General features: G+C 39.8%; 1 protein-coding gene and 1 non-coding gene across 2 annotated transcripts; one reads left to right on the top strand and one right to left on the bottom strand.

The window, feature by feature from the left end:
- The first annotated feature begins 2,121 nt into the window (after positions 1-2,121).
- On the top strand, positions 2,122-23,231 carry gpr176 (G protein-coupled receptor 176). Its single transcript, XM_075459044.1, has 3 exons — positions 2,122-2,968; positions 16,652-16,904; positions 21,309-23,231. Exons 1-3 carry the CDS (start codon positions 2,737-2,739, stop codon positions 22,531-22,533), a joined length of 1,710 nt encoding a protein of 569 aa, XP_075315159.1. The 5' UTR covers positions 2,122-2,736; the 3' UTR covers positions 22,534-23,231.
- Positions 13,061-13,133, bottom strand: trnaf-aaa (transfer RNA phenylalanine (anticodon AAA)). Its single transcript has one exon. It is a non-coding gene; the product is annotated as a tRNA-Phe (tRNA).
- Positions 23,232-24,436: the final 1,205 nt, after the last annotated feature.

Raw genomic sequence — 24,436 nt, 5'->3', positions numbered from 1 at the left:
CAACCTTTAACACATTAAAGCTGCAGTCTGCAACTCTTTTTCAAGCATAATGCCGGGAACTGTCCGGGGATTCTGAAAGTAGTACATTAAATACCCCAATACAAAAAAAAAATAGTTCTCTAGGTCCCCTATATGTCCCGCTAGGTCCCTCCAAAGCCAGCAGGTTTGTTTACAAAATTGCAGACCGGACCGGTAAAAGGTAACCAATCAGGTTTACGAGCTGGGCTCTGCTGCCTGTCAATCACCGATTGTGCACGCGCGATACAAGGTAGGCTCGTCCCCACGCTTATTTATCTAGACTATTGAACTTCATTACGGGCTAGTCTACTTACTGTGTCTTCCATGATCGCAAATGACAGGTGAGTTGATGAATGAGGAGTCTTGTAAGCGCATCTGGCGTGCACGTCTACGTGCACGAGTTCTCATGTGTTTCGATGGGGCGGGACAGGAAGTTGAATAACTTTTTATTTTTCGGTTAAAAAATAAGCATTTCTTGCATTTTGCGACTACGGAGGTCACCGTTTTCAACTTCAAGCGTTCTGATAGATCATGTAAACTCTTAAAATGCCAAAAAGTAGGACTTTACGTTTGACAACAACAAATCCTGCAGACTGCAGCTTTAACTATTATGTATTTTACGCATAATAGAGATACAGGCGGGTTACAAAATAAGGGAAAAACTTGAGTGCTTGACCCCAACATTAAGAGTGACTGGCATGGTTTGGGTCCACTCATCTGCTCAGAGGGAGGAGTCACTGTGAATCAGATCAAAGTTTGAAATAGTCTTCAGATCATGTGCACCTTCAGATATTTCAGATGTATAGAATCAGTGCCAATTGTTAATGGAGCTGTTCTGACATTATGTGGTGGCCCAACTCCTTACTAATACTTCATGTATTAGATATGAGATATGTATCACATACTTCATCCAATCAAACATTTGTTCATTCTGTTTTGAGCACTCCACAAGGCCGTCCGGCTCATCAAGAGATAAGAAGTTAGCTTGCATAGTCCGATACAGACATTTTTTCCTTCTCCTGTGTTCAGGTATAATATGGCATGGACTGAAACTGTAAGTCAGAGCTCTGACAGAGGTGCTCTGTGTTGAAGTCTTTCAACACTATATTCAATAAACTTGCCTGAGTGCTTTACACCTTAGCAGTGCTTGGATATCCTCATTATTTTTTCCACCACATCATGTTTTACTTAAATTTGTCACCTGTTTTGATAATGTGAAATCCTATGAAACAAAAGCAATTACTGTAAATAACAGTTATCCCACTGTGGGGCTTTTATTCCTGCATTAAAATAGAATTTTACTTGAACACTTTTTGTCTGTTTCAAAGACTCTTAATTTGAGGATTCAGGCTGGTCTCTTTGGGATTTGTAGCTGCATCAAAGATGGGAAGTGGTAGACAAGCACGAAGAAATCTGTCCCACCAACTGAACTCACGTGACGTTTTTTGAGATCATCATGAAAAAAAACTCAACTCCAGCTCTATTTATCGGACAAGCAATTGCTTCAGACAGATGAAAAGTTTTTTTTAAACTGTGCATTTAAAGCACTAGTTTTCTACTTTGTGGAAACATTTTTTTTATTTTAGTCCCCGTGTTCTCACGTTCTTTTTGTGATATTGTTAATAATGATGCAGTTTGCTGTGCATTGTCTATTGTCATGTAAAACTTTAAAGTGTTTTGCATTACAGAGGTATGTCCTCTTCTGCTATTGGCATTTCCATCAAACCCAAGTGGAATGTCACAAGCTCCCGTTAGAGTACAGGCTGAACAAGACAACAACAGCAGTGTGAAAGAGGAAATCTTAGGTGAGGTTAAATCTACAGTTTGATTTCTGAACACCACTTTTTTTTCTCCAACATGAAGATTTATGGTGTGATGTGGAATACAATTTTAATATGATGTAAGGCATTTCATTTAAAAAGTAAAACATAATGAATAAAATACATTGTTGAATCGTTTGGCTGACCTCATGGGAAGTTTACCAATGTCTTCTACCATTATTAATCCATGCAAACATGCATATTGTCATTCATAAAATGAAAAGGAGTTCCTTGGTGCTAGGAGGAGGGGCTTTCCTCTTCAGTCTTGCACCTCACGTGAGAAATCGAGTTGCGGTTTCCCCACACCATCCAGTCTACCAAGGAGCAGCCTCTGACTGTGCAATTGGCGGAGGCATCAGGAGTGACAGCCCATCAGTCACAATGTTTTTCTGGACAGCGAGAGGTGATGGTACCCTGCCTTCAGTGCTGCGCGCTTCATTCCCGGAATGGACACTTCGCAACCCGGCGTGGTTGTAGGAACGCGCGGTGTTACAGGGAGCAGTGCACCATCCATCCAGTCAGGCTGTGAATGGTGGCTCATTTCTATCATGCATCCCTTCTGGAAAATTATTGGGAGTTCAGCTGAGGTTTGCTGTCTTCTTGTGCTTTGATGACTGAATGGGCTATTACGTCCCCCCCCCCTGTATTTCTCAGACATATTTACTGACAAAAGATCCTCCAGTTGCTGGCAGCTACACGCATTGCCCGCCGATCCATCTATTCTGCACCTTCACTGAGATCTCCTGTACATAATCTATGTCATGTAGCTCCATGTTTGTTTTTCTTGCCTTTACCGTAATTTCAACGATCAGGTCAGAAATGTCTCCCCAGTGGTGTGGGCTCACAGCCCGCCAGCTTTCTTAAAAAAACAAATCGCCAGGATCTCGGTGGATCGACAATGGATAGCTGGAGCCGGGCAGTCACCGTGGGGGACGGTGCAGTCAATTTCACAGCAGCTCACCTCTGGCTGGATCCCCAGAACGCGTCGAACCCGTCGACCCGGTGGGACACCAGCAGCCCACCAGCTGGGGGCAGCGGGCTGGGCGAACAGCAGCGCCTCGTCCGAGAACAAGCTTACCGAGACTTCACCACCACCATTCAGGTTTTCATCCTTATAGGTTCACTGCTTGGTAAGTCCGCTCAAACACATACAGCGCATTTAGACAGGTTTAATGATACTATCCTGCAGACTCATTGTGTACATCTTTACTTCTTTCCCCAAAACAATAACGTTTTGCTAAATCTCAGTCGAAATACCTGATGCTGCGAAAATAGATGCATGTCAGTTCAACCCAAATAGACAGGAAGAATATAAAAGACTAAAATGAACCCAACCTGTTGGGTTAAAACAACTCCAACAATGGGTTTGTCCTTATTCAACACCGCAGTTGGGTTAAAATTGGGCTATTTTCTAAACCAACTGTTTTAGTGTGTGTCACTCCCATGAGATCCCTTTACCATATCAATGGCTTAATGCTTTTCACTTTCTTATCATTACACAGAAAGGATACAAGTAAATGACCATTTCAGATCCTCAAAAATGTGGTTGAAAGAATCTTTGGAGATCTTGAGTTAAACCAGTGAGAAAATTTTTTTTTGTGGTCATTCAGCTTTCAAATCCTCTGGCAGCCGTAAACAATGCGTCCCTTTCTGCCTTCAGTCCACTCACTGCTATTGTTTAACAAATGCAATATATGTGACATGTAATCAACTTAATGTGCAACCACAGAGGCACGCTAAAAATGCCAAGGAGTTTTATCTGCAAATGCTTAACCTGCCAACAGTCACTGCAGACTGGGCTGAAAGAAAAGGCCAATTGTGTCAGAATCCACGTGAATAGTCACTTGTCACTTTTTGGGCTTCGGGCCCAACACTAGCAAAAAAGTTGATTTTCAGTTGTTATTTCTTGGAAATTGTTAGAAAGTGTGAAAGAAATATTTTTATTAATTTGTGCAGAGCAGAGGCCACTGCTTAGACCATTGCAATGACCTATCAGACTTTTACTTTTTTTTTACAGGAAACACATAAATACGTGTAAGCAATAAGCACTCAGGTCGTGGAGAGCTACTGTATGGCATGATTTGGTAAATTATGGTCCGTGAGGCAGTCAATAAAGCACATTAAGCTTTAGGGTGGGGTTTTCTTGTCATTGACAAGCTGTATGGGCATGGATGTTCCCCACTCACTTGTAATATTTGGTTACATAGAATAAGCAAGCACAGACTTTCGCAATTATATGCACTTTTCCATAAAAATTTTTTTTTCCAAATTGGCAACTTAAGCAGAATTAGTACCTATTTAACCTAAAAAAGTGGCAAATGATAGCAATTACTTACCATACATACATTAAGCCTCTTAAGTTCAATCTGTGCTGTCCTGGGAGAAGCACAAACTTGTGCTGTTGTTGCTGATGATAAAGGGAGGAGGAAGGCTTGTGAAGTGATGAACAGCATATCGGCCATAAAAATCCTGGCTTTGGCATTCTCCTCCATCATATTGACAGTCAGAAAAATAATCATCCTGCTGAAAATGAGCACTACAAATAATATGTGTCACTTATTTTCACAAATACGGCCGTGACATCCTGTGTCTCCACTGGTGAAAAGACTATCTGCCTCGATTACTATGTGTTGTTTGGAATGTTATAAACTCAGAGAGATGCTGGACGTTTTGCAGAGAGCACAAACACATCATTCATTATGTTAAAATTGACACAAAATAGTGGCAAAAAAGGGACAAATTACTACTGCTTTCCACCCCTTGCTGTACAGAGCAATGTAGCAGGTAAATAGTGTCTTCTGCGAGCATGGCCAATACATGCTTTTGCATGTTGCCATATCTGTTTTGGCAGCATGAGTTAGTAACCGGAAGAGCTATATAACATATGGATCCATTTGGTTTGAATTAATTTTGATCTATGGATGCATTACAATGACACCTGCATTATTTTGTAGGTAAACACAGGGGTTATATTTTGTAAGACACTTGCTTCATGTGCTTCAAATCCAACAGTTAAAATGCAAACAATATTTTGTTATTAGGCCAGTCATTGACTTCAAGGAGCTGAAAGGACCAGGGAGACTAGATGTGAACATTGTGGATGAATGATAAATGCCTGGGGAATGTTATGAACACCTATTCAGAGGATGTTCTTCGAGGATTGTTGTCCATCCACCTGTAGTCTACGTAGTCTCCTTGGACCTTCAGCTTCTGCCTGGTGAAGTCAATGACTTTGCCTAGACCTGTGTACTGTTAGAAACTTTTCTTTATAGGCCAATCAAAGTGCAAGTATCTTCATGCATTTTAAAAACAAAATGGATCACCACCTCACAGTTTACTTATGCTGATGGATCATATATTTAGAGCTTATGCTCTTCAATTGTGAGGTGGTAGCCATGAATTAGAATTTCAACCACATACCCTCTTCTGTTGTGGTTGCTTGATATCGATCATGTGACCAGCCAGCTCCAACTTATGGCCATGCAATAATTCTTTCCTACCAATGTCTCCTTAATATGCACCATAGATTCATTGTGAATTTATGAAACCATTATGCAATGAAATGTATTGATTTGTGTCCTTGGAATAGAATAACTGATCAAAATAATAGCAGTAAAATCTCACAGTTTCCAAGCTGGAAAAGGTGAAATGTCAAATATGAGACCCAGGTTGGTCCTCTTTTTGACCCATTACTTTTTAGGTTGTTTTAAACTATTTAGCTTTAGGCACCAAAACCACGTGGTTAGGTTTAGAAAAACATCATTGTTAACCTTCAAATAGAATGTTATTCACAGTTTTTTCCACAAATACACTGATTTTCATTTTGTGCTTATTGCACAGTATGCTATGATGCAAGGATTTAATGTAAAGCCATACTTCTAAAATAACAAAAATCCAGCCTATACATTTCTATTTAGAAAGGCTGCTCCTTTAGCCTAGAGCAAAAGCAGTATTTTTGATATTGTATCAAATGTCAGTTCGACTGAAGTGTGTGGACAATTAAACAGTTTTAGACTTAAGCATTAAAAAGATAAGGGGACTGATACAATACAACTGAAATTGGTGTGCAAATAAAGATAATGAAAATAAAAGTAAATCTTGTTTGTCAATAAGATAGTTGGCTGCATCACCATTGATGATGGACTGCATCAAAAATTTGAAATTATTTCAATTTTACAATCACTTTCTATTCTAACACTCATTACAAGTCTGATTGCAGCATCTCCATCAGCATGCACCTTTTAGTACACAGATAAGAGAGGGAACTGAACAATGAACAAACAAAATGGGGATAGTTCCAGAGATTGGTTTCTGAAGGTTGGAGTTTCAAAAAATAAATGCCCTAAATGCTCAAGCTTTATTATGTTTTATACTGTGCAAAATGCCACACTGCATCATCTTTTATATTCAGAGAGCAATTATCACCAGGGATGAATGAGATATGTCGGTTCCATCTTGTAGGCACTTTTGTTGTTCTGATTGGGGAATAAATGAATTTCCATATCCTGCAGACAGCTTTGTGATTGGCTGCAAAATGTCAGGACAAGGTCTATAAATAAATGCCAATGTATTGCTTTATGATTCATCAACATGAACGAGTTAGTGTTGCATTAGTTTAGTATCTATAAAAGGACCAGCGATGAACCAGCTGTCCGTGCATCATGATTGGGTGTGTGCCTTAATAAGTCTGCAGCAGGAGGTCACGGTTTAATGGGTTTGTTTGTGGAGACCAGGGTTAGTGTCCAGCGTTGGGCCTTTTTTAATACTAAGTTTCACCTGAGCAACTGTGGCTTGAGTCTGTTGTGAGTTCCGTGTTTGGCCGTTATTTTATAATTTTTTCTGTCTTCATGTTTGGTTTCAACCCTTCAGATTCCTGACAAAATATGTGACACATGAAGCACCAGCCCAGGCTTCCAGTATTTTAATTTTTCAATTTTCATTAGATTTAAAATACCAACATTGTATTCTGTTGATTTGGCTGTGAAGCATTTATGCATCCACATGCAAAAGAAAATTCATATCAAGAATAAATGTCCTCTGTATCGCTTTGGAACTCCCCTTCTTTGTATGACAGATATAAACAGTTCATAGAGTTGATGAAACATTTTGACCCTATGCAATTCAAGCTGCACGTTCACATGAAAAGTCTCACTATGGCAGCAGGCAGTGCTTATTGGATTCTGTCAGTGATATGGATGGTTTGCAGTGTAGCTGTGTACTTTGTTCTGGCGTTAACCCACTCTTCTTCAGGGAACAGAGGCTTTTTTTTCTCTGGAGTAGCTTAATTCCACCTCTCTTTTCTGATTGCACCTTTTAGCCAGTCAAACGTTTTAGACACGCTGAGCAGTTTTGTTGTACAAAAATCCGACTGACAAATTTAGTACATTTTGGTTATCCGGTAGAATTCCAAATTAAGTCACTGTATATGGGTTTGGGCAACATTCAACTCTAGAGCGTGACTTTGTAACATCTGACCGATGGCAGATCAGGGATGTTTAAACAGCTATTCAGAATAAAGTCCATCCTAATGGGACCCTAACCCTTATAGCTTGATTAAAATGCTTCATCTCTTGTGGTTTGAGGAGACAAACAACTTTAATGGTCATACTTCTAATTAAGATTTGATGTCCTGTTTGATAATCATGTGGATTGAATTAAGATATCTAACAGTAGGAAAATGAGAGCAATAATGACTTCATGGGCTCATGCTGCTATTTCTCGTTCATGTTGATGCTTAGTTTTTGTTAGTCCTTTGAATAAGTAAGATTTGATGCTACACTGGGTCTGCATTTCTTTTTATTGTTTTTTTTTATGTGTTTAGTCTCCCATTTTCTTTGGTGTGATTAGTGATTATGAATGGATTCTTGGACTACAGTTTACCTTTAATTCATAACCCTATTTTACTTTGTTATCATAATTGTTGATAGATCTTAAAGCCTTCAATAAATACAGATATATTGTATTATGGTGCCTTTGTGGTAAGATTGTTTATATTTCCCCCATTATTCTCCTCTCCTTGTTTGATTTACCTGAGAGATAATGCCTTGGATGTGTGCGTGTCTTCTTTCATAACAAGATGGCTGACTTGGATGTGGGTGGAGTCAGATGACCCACCTCCACTTTCTACAGGTTGCAGTCAGATGCTAATCAGCACATGTGTCCTTCTCTTTGTGATTGGTTATCAAATAAATATGACTGATGACTCAAGCTAAGCATCTTCATTGGGGCATTCAGTTAAGAGTGTAAAAAGTGGGTCAAAAGCTTTGTACTTGCAGAATTAATTTGTATTTTCAGACTTGCAGATTTGATCTGTACTTGATAAGACAGTCATCCACTATTTCTGAAAAAGCTCATATCAGAGTTTTTCTGTAAATCCGATTAATGTGTTTACAGCGTGCATGGCCGTGGCTGGCAACTATTGTTCAAGTTCAAGTATGTGAGGGATTATGTGTAATAGCTGGCTCTCTTGTCCTCTGTTGCTCATTCATAAAATAAGTCTGCAGAGGAAAATAAAGTAATTATAACATTATTGGGCTGCTAAAAGCTGCTAAATGTGTTAAAGATGACTCACACGTTGAATCTTTTAAGCACGTGCTACTATCTTTAAACACCCGGACTGATCCTGCTTCACTGATCGCAGCTTACGATCACCAGTGACACAACTGACCTACCTTACCTTTTTTTTAAGCGTTGCTACCTGTACTTGGGCTACCATTTGGTGAGTGGAAAAAGCATTCATGTTCAGTGTTTACTTGTTCTTTCCATTGGCTGCTGTGACTATGGTTGCCAGGGTGTTCCTGAAGTGTCAGGTGAGCATTTCAGGCTCAAAAGGATTGGATCGAAGAGTGTATTTTAGAGACAAAGCAAGCTTTGACTATAAAAGAATAGACGTTACATTGTTGTCTGCATGAACACACATGCAGACATATACACACATAATTGTGTTAGTCACAGTTATGTCTGTGTTTGTTAAGCACTTGATATGAACAAGCTACACCTGTTTAGTGCAGGTGGGAAGTTCTTGATAACGTTTCAGGACAACACATAATGGTGGAAGTGGGATCAACACACAGCCCTTGTATGCCACACAGATGTGGTGACATCGCAAACATTAGCTGGTTTGAGTAAAGCACGGTCAGGTTTCCACACCTTTTAAACCTGAATTTGTACATTACTGTTACAGTAAGATTTACCCAAATCACTGCACCTAATTATCCATTTCAGTTTGTGCCATGCACATTTGCAAGCCAGCTAGCAAATTTAAAAACAGAACAGGCAGTCTTGTAATTACTGAATGACCAAACATACAACGTGAGTCACAGCTTCCAGCCTTGTGAATGCTGTAAATTTGTGGTTGCGTCTGGGACATTGTCATCAGTTGACTGCTGTAATGAATCATTTCCTGGAATTCCGTGCAAATTCAACTCAGCCTTTCTGTCTGTGATGTCTTCATCTTCTCTTTTCTTAACATTTCTTTTCTTCTATATGTGTGGTATCAGTCCAGTCTAACCAGGAATTGTGAAATAGGAACAATCCAGGCTTAGATATCGTAAGATGACCATTAAAGGGTGTCCACTGAAGTACAGTAAAAGTAGAAAAGTGAGAGGACTGTGGAGAAGATTGTGAAGAATCCGGTTTTAACCAGCATACTCACATTTGGAGGTCAGCACTTTTACAGCACCTACCAACCTTTGTATTTTTATGGCAACTGTCGACATCATTACATTGTGAGCATCAACGTCGTTGCCTCACAACAGGAGTGGAAATGTAATGAGTGGCGTGATGGGAACTGTGTTGCAGTAAAGAACTGAGGAAGGAAATTGTAGCTATTGTACACTTTTTAGTGAAATTGCTATGAACTTTTTTTATCGTGGACCAATGCCCATATTTTGCGATATTGAGATTGCGTTGTGTGGTATCATTTTGCTTTACAGCGCTTTTACCTTCAAAGGACACACAGCAGCAGTGACATTATTTTTTGTGCACATGCAAAAGACAGGTTTTGGTTCAGTCTCAGTCAATCAGAGAATGTTAGTTAGCAGCACATCAAAGCCCTGGAAATTGTCCAAATGGTAACATCCCAAAGACTATTGGTTGGGTTGTTTGTTGGGTTGTGTAAATTTAAGTGCCCAATGTGGCTGTTATTTCAACTGAAGTTTACTTGATGATAAACTGTGTAAAAAGATTATGTTTGTCTTTTCTTTTCTGTTTATTTTATGTTAGCTCTTGACAAGATTTATTTTAAAGCCACCATTTTCCTGCAAATCTGACAAATCACCTTTCCTGAGTCATTAATCTCTTTGTTTTCATTTAGCATAAAACTAATATGTGCTCATGGTGATTTTTTGGTGTTTGGTTTTAGTACTAAATCAATTATGTTAAAAGGGAACTGCGGTATTTTCAACATTAAGCCTCTTTTCTGAGTCGTATGCAATGTTTTAGAACCCCCCTCACCGCTTTTTTGATGTTTACTGCTGTCTCCGGTATTTGCCTAATTTTGATTCTTCTCAACCTGCTTCAGAATGGCAAGTCATGCGCATGTCCAAAAAGGTCCGTAAAAGCACAATAAACGTCCGTTTTCAAAATAATCAACTCACCGGAGTGGTTACTGGTGTGCACTGGTAATCCATATCAAATTTCGTTGCGAAAAGTTGCTTCTGTCGTGTTTTATTTGACATTTTGTACTGGATGTTCGTTGATATTACTCCGCCACCGCTAAGAAAATAATTCGAGCATGAACGAGCTGCCAAATAAAACACGACAGAAGCAACTTTTCGCAACGAAATTTGATATGGATTACCAGTGCACACCAGTAACCACTCCGATGAGTTGATTATTTTGAAAACGGACGTTTATTGTGCTTTTACGGATCTTTCTAGACATGCGCATGACTTGCCATACTAAAGCAGGTTGAGATGAATCAAAATTAGGCAAATACCGGAGACAGCAGTAAACATCAAAAAAGCGGTGAGGGGGGGTTCTAAAACATTGCAGACGACTCAGAAAAGAGTCTTAATGTTGAAAATACAGCAGTTCCCCTTTAATGTCAATAGGTTTGTCTAACTGCAGGTAGTCAAATAATAGACATTTAAAAAATGATCATAGCAGAAGGAGGCAGCATAAAAAAGACCCAGTGGAGATATAAAATTTCTGCTAATTTCATCCAGTTATTTTTCTACAGTTAAATGAGAATTGTTTGAGATGGTTGTAGCAATTATGGAAAATGGCCACAACCATCTCAAACAATTGCAATCACACAATTATGTGCTTCAAAACCTCATTACTGTAATTCCTTTTTACCAGTTCACTTTCCTACCAGCCTCGTGTGTTTTCATTGAGATAATTCTTTTTTACCAGTTCACTTTCCTACCAGCCTCTTTTGTTTTCATTGATTTAGGTTTTTTGAGATAATTCATTTTTACCTGTTCACTTTCCAAACATGGGCTGTGTTTCCCTCTTGACAAACATCCACAATTTATAGTAGTCTTTGCGAAAATCCAGGATTGAACCAGGGACCTTCAGATCTTCAGTCTGACGCTCTCCCAATTGAGCTATTTCTGCTACATAGGGCTAAACTGGCCGTTTTCATTTGGAAACTAAAACAGGGAGCTGGCTCCGTGGAGCTTTGGCGACAAAGCTGTGGAGCCAGATAAAGGCCACAAAAATGCAATAATTGACTGTTGTAGATGAGGAAGAAGCTTCGTGTGTTTTCATTAATGCAGCTGTTTTGAGATAATTCCTTTTTACCAGTTCACTTTCCTACCAGCCTCGTGTGTTTTCATTGAGATAATTCCTTTTTACCAGTTCACTTTCCTACCAGCCTCGTTTGTTTTCATTGATTTTTTGAGATAATTCCTTTTTACCTGTTCACTTTCCAAACATGGGCTGTGTTTCCCTCTTGACAAACATCCACAATTTATAGTAGTCTTTGCGAAAATCCAGGATTGAACCAGGGACCTTCAGATCTTCAGTCTGACGCTCTCCCAATTGAGCTATTTCTGCTACATAGGGCTAAACTGGCCGTTTTCATTTGGAAACTAAAACAGGGAGCTGGCTCCGTGGAGCTTTGGCGACAAAGCTGTGGAGCCAGATAAAGGCCACAAAAATGCAATAATTGACTGTTGTAGATGAGGAAGAAGCTTCGTGTGTTTTCATTAATGCAGCTGTTTTGAGATAATTCCTTTTTACCAGTTCACTTTCCTACCAGCCTCGTGTGTTTTCATTGAGATAATTCCTTTTTACCAGTTCACTTTCCTACCAGCCTCGTTTGTTTTCATTGATTTTTTGAGATAATTCCTTTTTACCTGTTCACTTTCCAAACATGGGCTGTGTTTCCCTCTTGACAAACATCCACAATTCATAGTAGTCTTTACCGAAACCCGGGATTGAACCAGGGACCTTCAGATCTTCAGTCTGACGCTCTCCCAACTGAGCTATTTCTGCTACACAGGGCTAAACTGGTAGCCTGGAAAACCAGCGCCAACTGCTGGACGGCAAAATGTTTTGCCTGCGGTTGGGTCTGGCCTCGAACCACTTTTCATTTTGAAAATACTGCCCTGAATCTGGCAGATGGCAACTAAACCAATCACAACGCAGAGATGTGTTTTGAATCAACGCGGGCGGGGCAGAGGGTTCTGGTGCGGGGTTTTGAGGGAGTGACGACAGAGCAGTGCGACGTTGGGCAGTGGAAGCGAACATAGACAGCGAAAGCACAACAAGAAAGATGGCGGCGGCAATGGAACAGCGCTCGTTTGATTCAGCCTTGGCATCAGTTTTGGAAGAGTCCCCTCCCACCAAAGCTTTCTGTCGCGCTTACTACGTCACAGTCAGTTGCGCTGATTGGTCAGAGCGTTGGCCTATAGGCACAGACACGGTTTGAAAGACAACGGGTTGTGCTCATCAACAATGTTCCGTTGTATCCACTGATCGGAGCCAGACTAAATTAGACATCCAATCCATTTAGGCTGGTTTATCAGGCTACTAAACTGGCCGTTTTCATTTGGAAACTAAAACCGGAGGGCGCTCCTTGGAGCTTAGGCGACAAAGCTGGGGAGCCAGATAAAGGCCACAAAAATGCAATAATTGACTGTTGTAGATGAGGAAGAAGCCTCGTGTGTTTTCATTAATGCAGCTTTTTTGAGATAATTCCTTTTTACCAGTTCACTTTCCTAACATGGGCTGTGTTTCCCTCTTGACAAAGATCCACAATTCATAGTAGTCTTTACCAAAACCCAGGATTGAACCAGGGACCTTCAGATCTTTAGTCTGACGCTCTCCCAACTGAGCTATTTCGGCTACACAGGGCCAAAATGGTCGTTTTCATTTGGAAACTAAAACCGGAGCGCGCTCCTTGGAGCTTAGGCGACAAAGCTGTGATGCCAGATAAAGGCCACAAAAATGCAATAATTGACTAATGTAGATGAGGAAGAAGCCTCGTGTGTTTTCATTAATGCAGCTTTTTTGAGATAATTCCTTTTTACCAGTTCACTTTCCTAACATGGGCTGTGTTTCCCTCTTGACAAACATCCACAATTCATAGTAGTCTTTGCCGAAACCCAGGATTGAACCAGGGACCTTCAGATCTTCAGTCTGATGCTCTCTCAATTGAGCTATTTTGGCTACACAGGGCCAAAATGGCCGTTTTCATTTGGAAACTAAAACCGGGAGCTCGCTCAGTTGAGCTTAGGCGACAAAGCTGTGATGCCAGATAAAGGCCACAAAAATGCAATAATTGACTGTTGTAGATGAGGAAGAAGTCTCGTGTGTTTTCATTAATGCAGCTTTTTTGAGATAATTCCTTTTTACCAGTTCACTTTCCTAACATGGGCTGTGTTTCCCTCTTGACAAACATCCACAATTCATAGTAGTCTTTGCCGAAACCCGGGATTGAACCAGGGACCTTCAGATCTTCAGTCTGAGCTATTTCAGCTACACAGGGCCAAAATGGTAGCCTGATAAACCAGCCTAAATGGATTGGATGTCTAATTTAGTCTGGCTCCGATGAATGGATACAACGGAACATTGTTGATGAGCACAACCCGTTGTCTTTCAAACCGTGTCTGTGCCTATAGGCCAACGCTCTGACCCTCTGCCCCGCCCGCGTTGATTCAAAACACATCTCTGCGTTGTGATTGGTTTAGTTGCCATCTGCCAGATTCAGGGCAGTATTTTCAAAATGAAAAGTGGTTCGAAGCCAGACCCAACCGCAGGCAAAACATTTTGCCGTCCAGCAGTTGGCGCTGGTTTTCCAGGCTACCAAAATGGCCGTTTTCATTTGAAAACTAAAATCGGGAGCTCGCTCCGTGGAGCTTTGGCGACAAAGCTGTGGAGCCAGATAAAGGCCACTAAAATGCAATAATTGACTGTTGTAGATGAGGAAGAAGCCTCGTGTGTTTTCATTAATGCAGTTTTTTTTAGATACCTGCACTGGATATAATCCTGTGCTAAATTGAGCAATATTGATGATAGTCAGTCAATAGAGCTTAAATGAAACAGGTTTACATTTTCTCACCAAGGATCTATTGAGGATTAGATTTGTCACTCCAGAAAATAACTTCTAAAAAGTTCAGGGTCTATATGTGAATGTAGATCAACATTTTGACACAGATGGCAGGAGGTTTTTTCCCCATCAACATTGAGCATACATTCCTGGTTATGGCTCTAGTTTTTATGAAAAAGCATAAATAAGCAAGGTATTGAATCTTTTCAGCAGTCTCTCATGTAATTTTGCACTAAAACAATGAAATATTTGTTCTTTTACTATCCCATGTGAGTCAGCTAAGCAGAATACAGAGTCTGAGCATGTTTTGTTAATAACTGCAACATTAGGGCTTCCCCGAAATACTTCTGTGAGCTGCTCTGTAACACTGTGTTCCTGAAATCCTGCACTGTTAATAAAGCATGCCATGTCCTCCTAAAACCAGCTTATTCCAGCTCCATCTAAAAGCTCTGAGGTCAAATTTCCAAAACAGCATTCATTTGTAATTGATTGTTGAATGTAACCTATTATCTTTGCAAACCGATCAGCTAATGATGACTTCCTCTGATTGACTGAAGCCTTTTATAATGAACTTTCAGGAACACCAGAAACAGAAATAGAGCAAATTATTCTGCAGTGTAGGAAGTTGTCTGTCATTGGAGCTCAGGTTGTGCACCATTGCACCACAAGAAGGTATAAAATTCAATTCTTGAAAACTAACAATATTTGGAATTCAAATTACAGAGAAATCTAATAAAAATGGCACAGTTTGCACCATATCAAGTCTTCTTATTGGATTTGGATTTAACTGATTTTGTCGCCCTGCAGAGAGAAACACTCTGCAGCACCTTTCCAAAATGTCTTTATTCCATTATAAGAATAAGCTCCCCGTTGAGCTGCGTCTTATTTCTGACCTGGGCCTCTTCAAATCTAGGCTAAAAACCTACTTATTTAGGATTGCTTTTAATAGCCAGTAGTATGATGAAACTTTTATCTTATTCGATTTTGTTGAATTGTATTGCTTTTACTGTTCTTTTATTATTTTTGTTTGTTTTTACTTATTCTTCTCTTTATTTATTACCTGCTGTAAAGCACTTTGGTACATCGTAATGATTGTCTGTAAAGGGCTGTATAAATAAAGTACATTTACATTTACAGTATTTCTTACTCTGAATATGAGCTTATTCTGATTAAGGTGAAGTGCTGTTTGCATGGCAGTGTCTTATTTAGAGCAATGTCTTAATCTGGTTGATATCTGAATATTCCAGTATATGTAAATTTTCCAAGTAAACACCATGAAAATACAATTTATAATAACTATACTCCAACATCAGCTCTTTTAGGTACACAATGCCCTAATTTTCAGGCTTTCTTTAGGTTCTGGCGTCCGTTACAAATACCTCAAATTCAGATTATGTACAAAACACCCTGTTTTTCCCCACAGATTTTTAAACAAATTTAACAAAACTAAAACAGCAAACAAATATTTAAAACATGGTATTAAACCAATACTAAACTGAAGCAAACTGCAGCTTAGTCAAGCTACAGTACTGTGCAAAAGCAGTGAGCTCCTCAGATGTTTTTAATTCTCATTCATCATGTAAAACCATCAGGGAGGCATCTGATTGGTTCCACATTCCATCTGCAGTAGCTCTTAACATACAGGCAGATTCTTGATGAAACTCTTTTCATTCCTGCAACAGATGGTTCCCACACAGTCTTGACTGGGAACATCACCGGGTGTACATGAAAGATGTCTGGCAGCATAAATCCACAGCTGCTTGAGAAACTGTGCAAATGCTCCAACAATAACCGCCAGTACATTTCACAATATAAATGAATTGCTTCAATTGGTTACAAGCAAACGAATTAAGCTGATCCAAAAAGACCGAGTTTAATTTTCAAGCTGATTGAAACTGCAAAAGTACCCTGTCATCAGCAAACGGAAAACTAAATGAGATTAAAGTAAAAAGTATGTTTTCAACTGTAACTCAAAACTTGTTTTCCAGTGCTGTTGGTATGGGTTTATCCTCTTTCCTACATTTCATATGGTTTTAGTGTTTTGCATGGTACTGTACCGCATCAGAGCATCAGAGCCAGATTTAATAATTTCTTAAAAAGCCAAATAAACCAAATTAGCTTAACTGCTCAGACAAGAACATCTTCAGTGCTATCCTACCAGCTTAGCAAAACTCAACTTATAATCTTTTTTTTTTATTATTTTCACAAACCGCGCTAGAGTCAACACTGAAAAAAAAAATGGATTGATGAGTTTATCAGAAAGCAAACTGGAAGTCTCTCTCTCTCTCTCTCTCTCTCTCTATCCTCCCCACAGGTAATGCCACCATGTTGTGGTGCACCTGCTGTACGAGTGTCTTTAAATCCGTGACCAATCGATTCATCAAGAACCTGGCATGCTCGGGCATCTGCGCTGGTCTGGTGTGCGTCCCCTTTGACGTGGCCCTCGGAGCCAGCCCTCGCTGCTGCCTGTGGATTCACATGTTGCTGCTCTGCAAGGCCCTCAAGTTCCTCCATAAACTTTTCTGCTCCGTCACTGTGCTCAGCTTCAGCGCCATCGCGCTCGACAGGTCAATCCAACACACATCTTCTACAATCCATCCTCAGAACGTGCGAACGTGAAAATAACTGAGTCTAAATCAGTCAATCAATACATTGGTCTGTTGAGTGATTTTCTTTTTGTGAACACCTGTGGAACAGCTTCAGATGAGGTCTAAACTCTGGAAAATTGTAGTTTGTAGTGCTGTCGAAAAAGTATTCTTCAGCATTCGCCTTCACCATGTGGTGTGGATAAGAGGGGGTGAGTGATTGTGAGCGACAGAGCAATTGTCCCTTTCCTCCCTGCAGCGCTAAGTGCTACAACCAAAAGCAGCCTGACATAGCAGCTGCTTCCCACATAAATCACACACTCTGCATTTGAAAAGTAATGCTGATTGGACCCTGTCTCATCTGGAAGATACATTTGCATCTTTCATTTTGGCTGCTGTCTTTTCATCCAGCCAATCATTAAAAAAGCCTCTTAACTTGTTTGTTCAGTACAGTTGCTTGTAAAAGTTTTTATACCCTTTGACATTTTTTTCTATTACAACCTGGAACTAATATGAGTTTATGGGGAATTCTTGTCAATTACACAACAAAACATGTCAGTGATGGGTGACGACATTTAGGACCCCGACACTGGACTCAGTCAGGTAAAATCCAAAAGCCGAGAGTTTTCACACATAGAAAAATCAGTTGGCGGAGCAAACGAACCAGATGGGGGAACTGGTTTTAAACCATCCGAACAAGTCCAAAAGATTTACAAAGACGGCAAAAAAGGAGCAGTCAAAAGGTTACCTTGAAAGCTTGACATGAAGTCAAAAGAGAAACTCCCTGAAAGCCAGTGAATACATGTACAAAGAGAGTTATTACTTATTACAACCATGTGAGGGTGGCAAGAACAGAACAGTGGGCTAATCAAAAAACAAAAAACAGGTGTGAAGCACCCAGCAAAAGTAACAAATGAGCAGATACAAAATGAATACAATTTCAAATAGAACTGAAACCACATTATGTTTTTCATTATTTTTGCATTTGTGTAGTATTTTTGGCCTCAGCTCTCTGGAAGACTAGGAGATTTCCCCCAATCTTTTGCCTGCATTTACGTCATCATTCCTTCAATTTTGGCCAATTTCCCAGGCCTGCCGATGAAAAACATCCCCACAGCAGGATGCTGCTATGAATATACCTTACTGTAGTGATGTTCTTTTTGGGATGATGAATTTGTGCAATTTTGGGATATTATCATTTAAAGAGTACCCTTGTCCACATATTATATTTTTAGGAAGCCTCCAATGCATTTTTAGCAAACTCCAAATGTGCCCTGTAGTTTTCTAAGCAATGTTTTTTTTTCCTTCTGGCCACTCTTCCTGAAAGCGCAGCTTTGTGAAATGTGCGACTTTAAGTGACCCTGTGGACAGACATTTGGAGCTTTGCAGCTCCTTTAGGGTTACTTTTGGCCTCTTTGCTACCTCTCTGATTGATGTTCATCTTACCTGTTCGTGAGTTTTAATGATCTACCCTTTCTTAGCAGCTTTGCTGTTGGATCTTACTGCACCATGTTCAAAATAAAGAAGTTAATGGACCTCTATGGGACATTCAAAGTTTTTTTTAAAATCATTTTTAAATAACCCTAATCTGTACTTCACCAGAACCTGTTTTTGATGCTTAAATAGTGATGTTGCAGACTCTGGAGCTTTGCACAACAGGTGTATATTTACTGAGATCATGTGACTCTTGGATTGCACTCAGGTGGATTCAATGAAGTAATTATGTGACTTCTGAATATAATTTCCAGTTCTTAAAGGCAAAGAGGTTGAATACATGTACATACACCACTATTTCATGTAGTTGGTCCATTAAATAAAATCCAAAAATATTTCTATTTAATTCTAGGTTGAAAGGCAACAATATGGGAACAGTGCCAAAGGGAAATTATACATTTTCAAATTAGTGTGTATAATAATATGAAACCTTTAGCTAACCTTTAGTTTATTATATATATTGTCTGATATCAGTTCCTCTTTATGATATTTGTATTCAAATGAATCAGAATCAGACATAAATCAGTTCCAGCTGTAGTTCTGCTGATTGACTAATCTTTACTTCCACCATGGTGCTGATTGGCTAATCTTTACTTCTACCATGGTGCTGATTGGCTAATCTTTTATTCTACCATGGTGCTGATTGGCTAAGCTTTACTTCTACCATGGTGCTGATTGGCTAATCTTTATTTCTACCATGGTGCTGATTGGCTAATCTTTTCTTCTACCATGGTGCTGATTGGCTAATCTTTACTTCTACCATGGTGCTGATTGGCTAGTCTTTACTCTTTACAACTCAGTCAGCTGCTTTTGTATGTGATACACTGACTATTTTAGTTGTTTAGATGTAAACCAGTAAAACTATATTCAGAGGAAATTTAACTCACCCTTCAGAACCTTTGAACAACATGTCACACTACACAACTTTAGCTTTATTCTGCATTATAAAAGCAATATTACTGTATATTGAATAACTGCTGTACACCTACTGTGCAAAAGAGCCCAGAAATGCACTTATTTTTTATCATTTTTTGATAAAAAACCTGTGTATGAAAATCTTGCTGTTTCCTCAAATTGTACGCGACACTAGTTTTAGTTGTGTGTGTAGAAGATCAGGAGTGGATGGCTATAGTATAGAAGTGCGGCTTTACAGAAGATGAATATTGAAGTCTCATTTTGCAAAATTAAAAAACATAAAGGGCTTCATGAGATCCGGAGAAACACTCAAGAGTACAGTTAATAATAAGTGAGGGTTATATTTCCTTTTTAAAGGTGATTGCAGTCAGACGCTGTATTGTTGCAGCCTCAAGTCGGTCCTGGTGTTTCTGCTTTAAGGATGTGGGCTCCATAGCAACTACTGTCAGAATGATATAAAACCAATTAATTATTTATTCTTTAGCAGGGTAATCCAGGCTGTAACTGCAGCACAGTTGCAAGGGTATACACACTCATAACTTTTATGACTTTTTCGATGTGATTAGTTTCGCGTAATGATGAGAGAAAGTCCTCATCGTTTTATCCATTATCATACCAGGAAAAGTAGTTGTGCTGCTGTGGTGTACCTTCACATGATTTGACCTCTGCATAAGTTTAACGCGATCATTCTTCCCATTCCGGTGATTAATGAGTAGAGCTATTAGCATATTTAAAGTAACCACTAAAAAGGGGAGGAACTTATTTTTGCTTCAGTTTCCTTCAGAGTTTCCTGTGTTTTTCATTCTCTGTAGAACCATATCTCACAAACAAGCTGTGACAATTTATAGTAACATACAGTAACACCAGAAATATGTTAAGAGGCTGCAGGATAAATTTGCACTTCTGCCTTATTGCGTGTTCGCAGTTAATGTAATAGATGCATGAATACTTACATGTTCTGCCTTTCCAGTAAAAGTACTCGAAGCTCATACTTCAGTTAAAAAATGTCATTATTTCAATTGGTCCGATTTTAATAGTAGTAATTTTTTTTTTCAGGGTCAGACTCCTCAGATTATGTTATCAATGTGGGCATTTTAGACACACTCATTTTGAAATTCCATACTGTTTTTCTGTATTTCCATGTAAACCATCTTAGGAGAGATTTTCATAAGCCGTATCAGCATGACTGTATTCAGAGAACACTGCACTCTAACAAAAGGCCTTTTTTTAACAGCAGAATCAACTTGAGCAACACCAGGGGCCAGATGCAAACACGTTGTACACCACAACCGCAAAATAGGCCAAATATTTTACCGTTAAGTAAGCCAGAGAATTTTGTGGAGATTGCTCAGTGTGGTTGGGAATTTTTGTCACATTTTTCACAGTGAAGTCTAATTTACAGTAATTGTGGATGTTTTAAATAACAGCAAACACAAGTTGAACTTCATGGCTGCGGAAGACCCTTCTAACAAGACTTTAAAAAGAAAACAATGAAATATGGTAGGATTGTTCCGATTTTTTTGACACAATATTTTCTCATAGGATTCTAAGAAAACAGCAAAAATACCACAGGCACTGTATACAGTTCAGGCTGTCTGCTAGTCCATTGCAGATAAAACAGGAGTTTTGGGTCCTCTGCCGTAGCCCTGATGTGATCTGTTAGCTCCACAACATCCTCACTTTGACCTGTGTTTTATAATCCAGCTATTTCTTTTTCCCCTCAATCATCATGCTGGGTCTTTTACTCTTAACCTATAGAGCTAATCACTTGTTACTTTTTAAATTCAGCTGTTTTTGTTCTTTTCGTAATTACAGAACTGAGATTATTAAATGAAACTGATTTCTTTTTTCTTTGTTGCACCGATGAGTGTCTCATTTTTATATTTGCACCTTTTTTACTTTAATTCCGTCTCATGTCACAGTTTCTGCTTTGTTAGGCGTACTGTAAGCTGACACACTTTGTGTTTTTGTCTGCAGATACTACTCGGTGCTGTACCCTTTAGAGAGGAAAATCTCTGACGCCAAATCACGAGATCTGGTCATCTATATCTGGGTCCATGCAGCTGTAGCCAGCCTCCCTGTGTTTGCTGTGACCAACGTGACTGATGTCTACGTTACCTCATCCTGCTCGGATGACCACGCCCGCTCTCTAGGTCACACGGTCTACGTGTTGATCTACAACATCACCACGGTGATCCTTCCCCTGGCCCTGGTCTTCCTCTTCATGCTTCTGATCCGCAGAGCGCTCAGTGCCAGCCAGAAGAAGAAGGTGATCATTGCAGCACTGCGGACTCCACAGAACAGCATCTCCATCCCATATGTGTCCCAAAGAGAGGCCGAGCTACACGCCACCCTGCTGGCTGCCGTGCTGGCTTTTTCAGCATGCTGCGCCCCGTATGGGGCATTGGTCATTTATCGTACCATTTTGGCAGACACCAAAGAGCTGCCCGTGTTATTGTATCTCACAGCCCTCTGGCTCCCCAAGGTATCCCTGCTCACCAACCCTCTCCTGTTTCTGACCGTTAACCGCTCAGCCCGCCATAGCTGGCTGGACCTGTTAGCCAGGGTTCACAGACGTTACAGCCGCCGTAACATTGTCAGCTCCGGTGGTCTGGCCTCTTTAGGGGCTGAGGGTGTAATTGGAGAGCCGGTGGGACTGGAGACAGCTGGTCGCTCTGGCAGCCAGCTTCTAGAGATGTTTAACATTGGCCAACAGCAGATCTTCAGACCCTCTGAAGAAGAAGAAGAGGAGGAGGATGTGGAGAATGAGATCGCCTCTCAAGGATTAGGAGGCTGCTCAGGGTCCAAAGAGGACCAGAAGAGTTTATCTAGACTAGGCAGCCTTAGAGGTGAAATTAATACAAAAAAGGACTCTGGAGGAGGGCTTGTCATCACTAAGGAAGTACCTCCTTCAATCATAGCACCCCGGACCTCTCCGGTCCACACATGTGCTTATGCCTCCTCATCACAGGTGGCGCCTGCTACGCCCACAGAAGCAGAGGACTCTCCTCAGTTTGGCTTTGGACCATTTGAACTGCCACCTCAGTGGTTACCCGAAACTAGGAACAGCAAGAAAAGGCTGCTGCCTCCACTGGGTAATACGCCTGAGGAGCTGATCCAGACCAAGCTGCCCAGGCCACGGCCCGAACGCCGGATCAGCAGGAACAACAAGGTCAGCACCATTCCCACTGTGGACCCTTGAACTAGCCTGGCCTCTGATCTGCCACACTGGCCTCAGAAGGGTTCAGATGTATGTGTGACTTCTTTGAAACATTTCACATTTTTCACATTTGCAGTTGCAGCCAGTGTAGAGTTGAGATTTTCCACTGCACTGAGCAAAAAGCCACTCACCCGAGGCGCTGCAGTTTTGGATGAAAGTCAATTTGATATAAAATATTTATAATGTTGTGAGAAATGGATTTGTTCAACTGTACCACAGGTTTGGATTACACAGTTTCATGATTAAGGAATCTTACAATGACTACATGATTGAGAAGTTAGAGTCCCTCTTTTTTTTTTTGATAAGAGCGGAAGAAAAAAAAACACCCTGTACAAATCCAGGTGTCCCGAAGGAATAAAGGGATGCAGTGATGCTAGAATATACAGTATTAACCCACAGCAAATAATCAACATTTTGTACTATAGATATGATTATGCTGTGATTGATTGCACTCTGTATATGAACACATCTCAGTCCTTTCACTTCACCCTTCATGAGACCGTTTTTGTAACCATGTTTTGCAAGTTTTACTGAAATATTTGAAATGAATGTTCCATTTAATGCCTTTTTTCTCACATTCCCTTTTTAAAACGCTCCCATCTCCATGAATGTTTAGATGTTGTTTGTACTTTAAATGTATGTTTAACATGATGAAAATGCAGATGTAGATTATGCAAATACATGCCTGAAATTAATTTAACTGGTTTCTCATTGTTTTCTGAACACAAAGTGCATCAAATAGACGGAAAAAAAAGAAAGTAGAATGCAAACATTTTCTGAATATTATCTGTCACCTCAGTTTTATTGACTTACTGACAGATTTTCTGACAATCATTTACTAGTTAAGTAACTAAAATAAATCAAGTAAAAGCAGAAATACAAGTGCACCAGAAGATCTCTGTTAAATTGCTCTGAATGACACTTTGTCTTCTCTGTGGTGAATAATTCACCAGTAACCAGGGGTAAACAGAGCTGGGCTACACTTTAAATATTTGTCAGTGCCCTCAGGGATACCCACAATCCTCTTCTATATCCATAAAGAACCTGAATCTATGCTGCATCCTACCTCTGCTGTTATCAGGCAAAATTGTGTGGACACGCCTGGATTGAAACAATATCCACATCCACTCTTTAAAAGCATGAAAGAGATGGGTAGTTCTGATAAGTTTATTGCAGCAAAGGCTGTGTTAGGACAGTTATTGCTGTATATAGTAGCTGCTGTGTTGGATAAGAGGGGTCTAGGAGGTTGTCAGTTATTTCAAAGTGTCACATAAAACCAGAGGATCATTGATTTCTCCTAAGAATCGCTATGGCATTGCACCTGTATTTCCCACATGAATTGACTCACGGCTTATTCAAACATTACAGCTTTTTACTGCTGCACTTTTAAAGGGCTTCACAACACATGCATAGGTATTGATTATAAAGAAAGTGGTCACAATAAAGTTTGTGAGCTTAAAAAAAAAGCTTTGATGCTGATGTGCACAAGATAGACCCATTGAAAAGACACAGTTTTAACAGCTGATGATAAAATGAATCTAAAGTTTTTAATAAACATCCTCTCATTCAGAATGATATGACATTTCTGGGGTTTAAATTCTCCCTTCTCAATCAGCTTTTGACTTGAGGTGATAGCAACCTACATTAACACAATACGTAAAATTTAAATTGAGTTTCTTTTTAGGAGTTTTTAGGAGGTGGAGCTCAGATGGAATAATTTACATATCAATCGGCATTTCGGTCAGAATCTAATATGTGAGCAAGTGATACCCTTACAGTACTGATGATTGTAATTACCTTTCGTCAGTAACATGGAGGATGTTAAATTTTTTTGATTTGAATCCAAATCATGACCTTTTTCTAAATCTAACCAGACAGATTAGGT

Source organism: Odontesthes bonariensis, chromosome 24 (genome assembly GCF_027942865.1).
Source record: "Odontesthes bonariensis isolate fOdoBon6 chromosome 24, fOdoBon6.hap1, whole genome shotgun sequence".
Lineage (NCBI taxonomy): Eukaryota > Metazoa > Chordata > Actinopteri > Atheriniformes > Atherinopsidae > Odontesthes > Odontesthes bonariensis.
The sequence above is the reverse complement of the archived record's forward strand: the minus strand, read 5'-3'. Positions and strand labels throughout refer to the sequence as shown.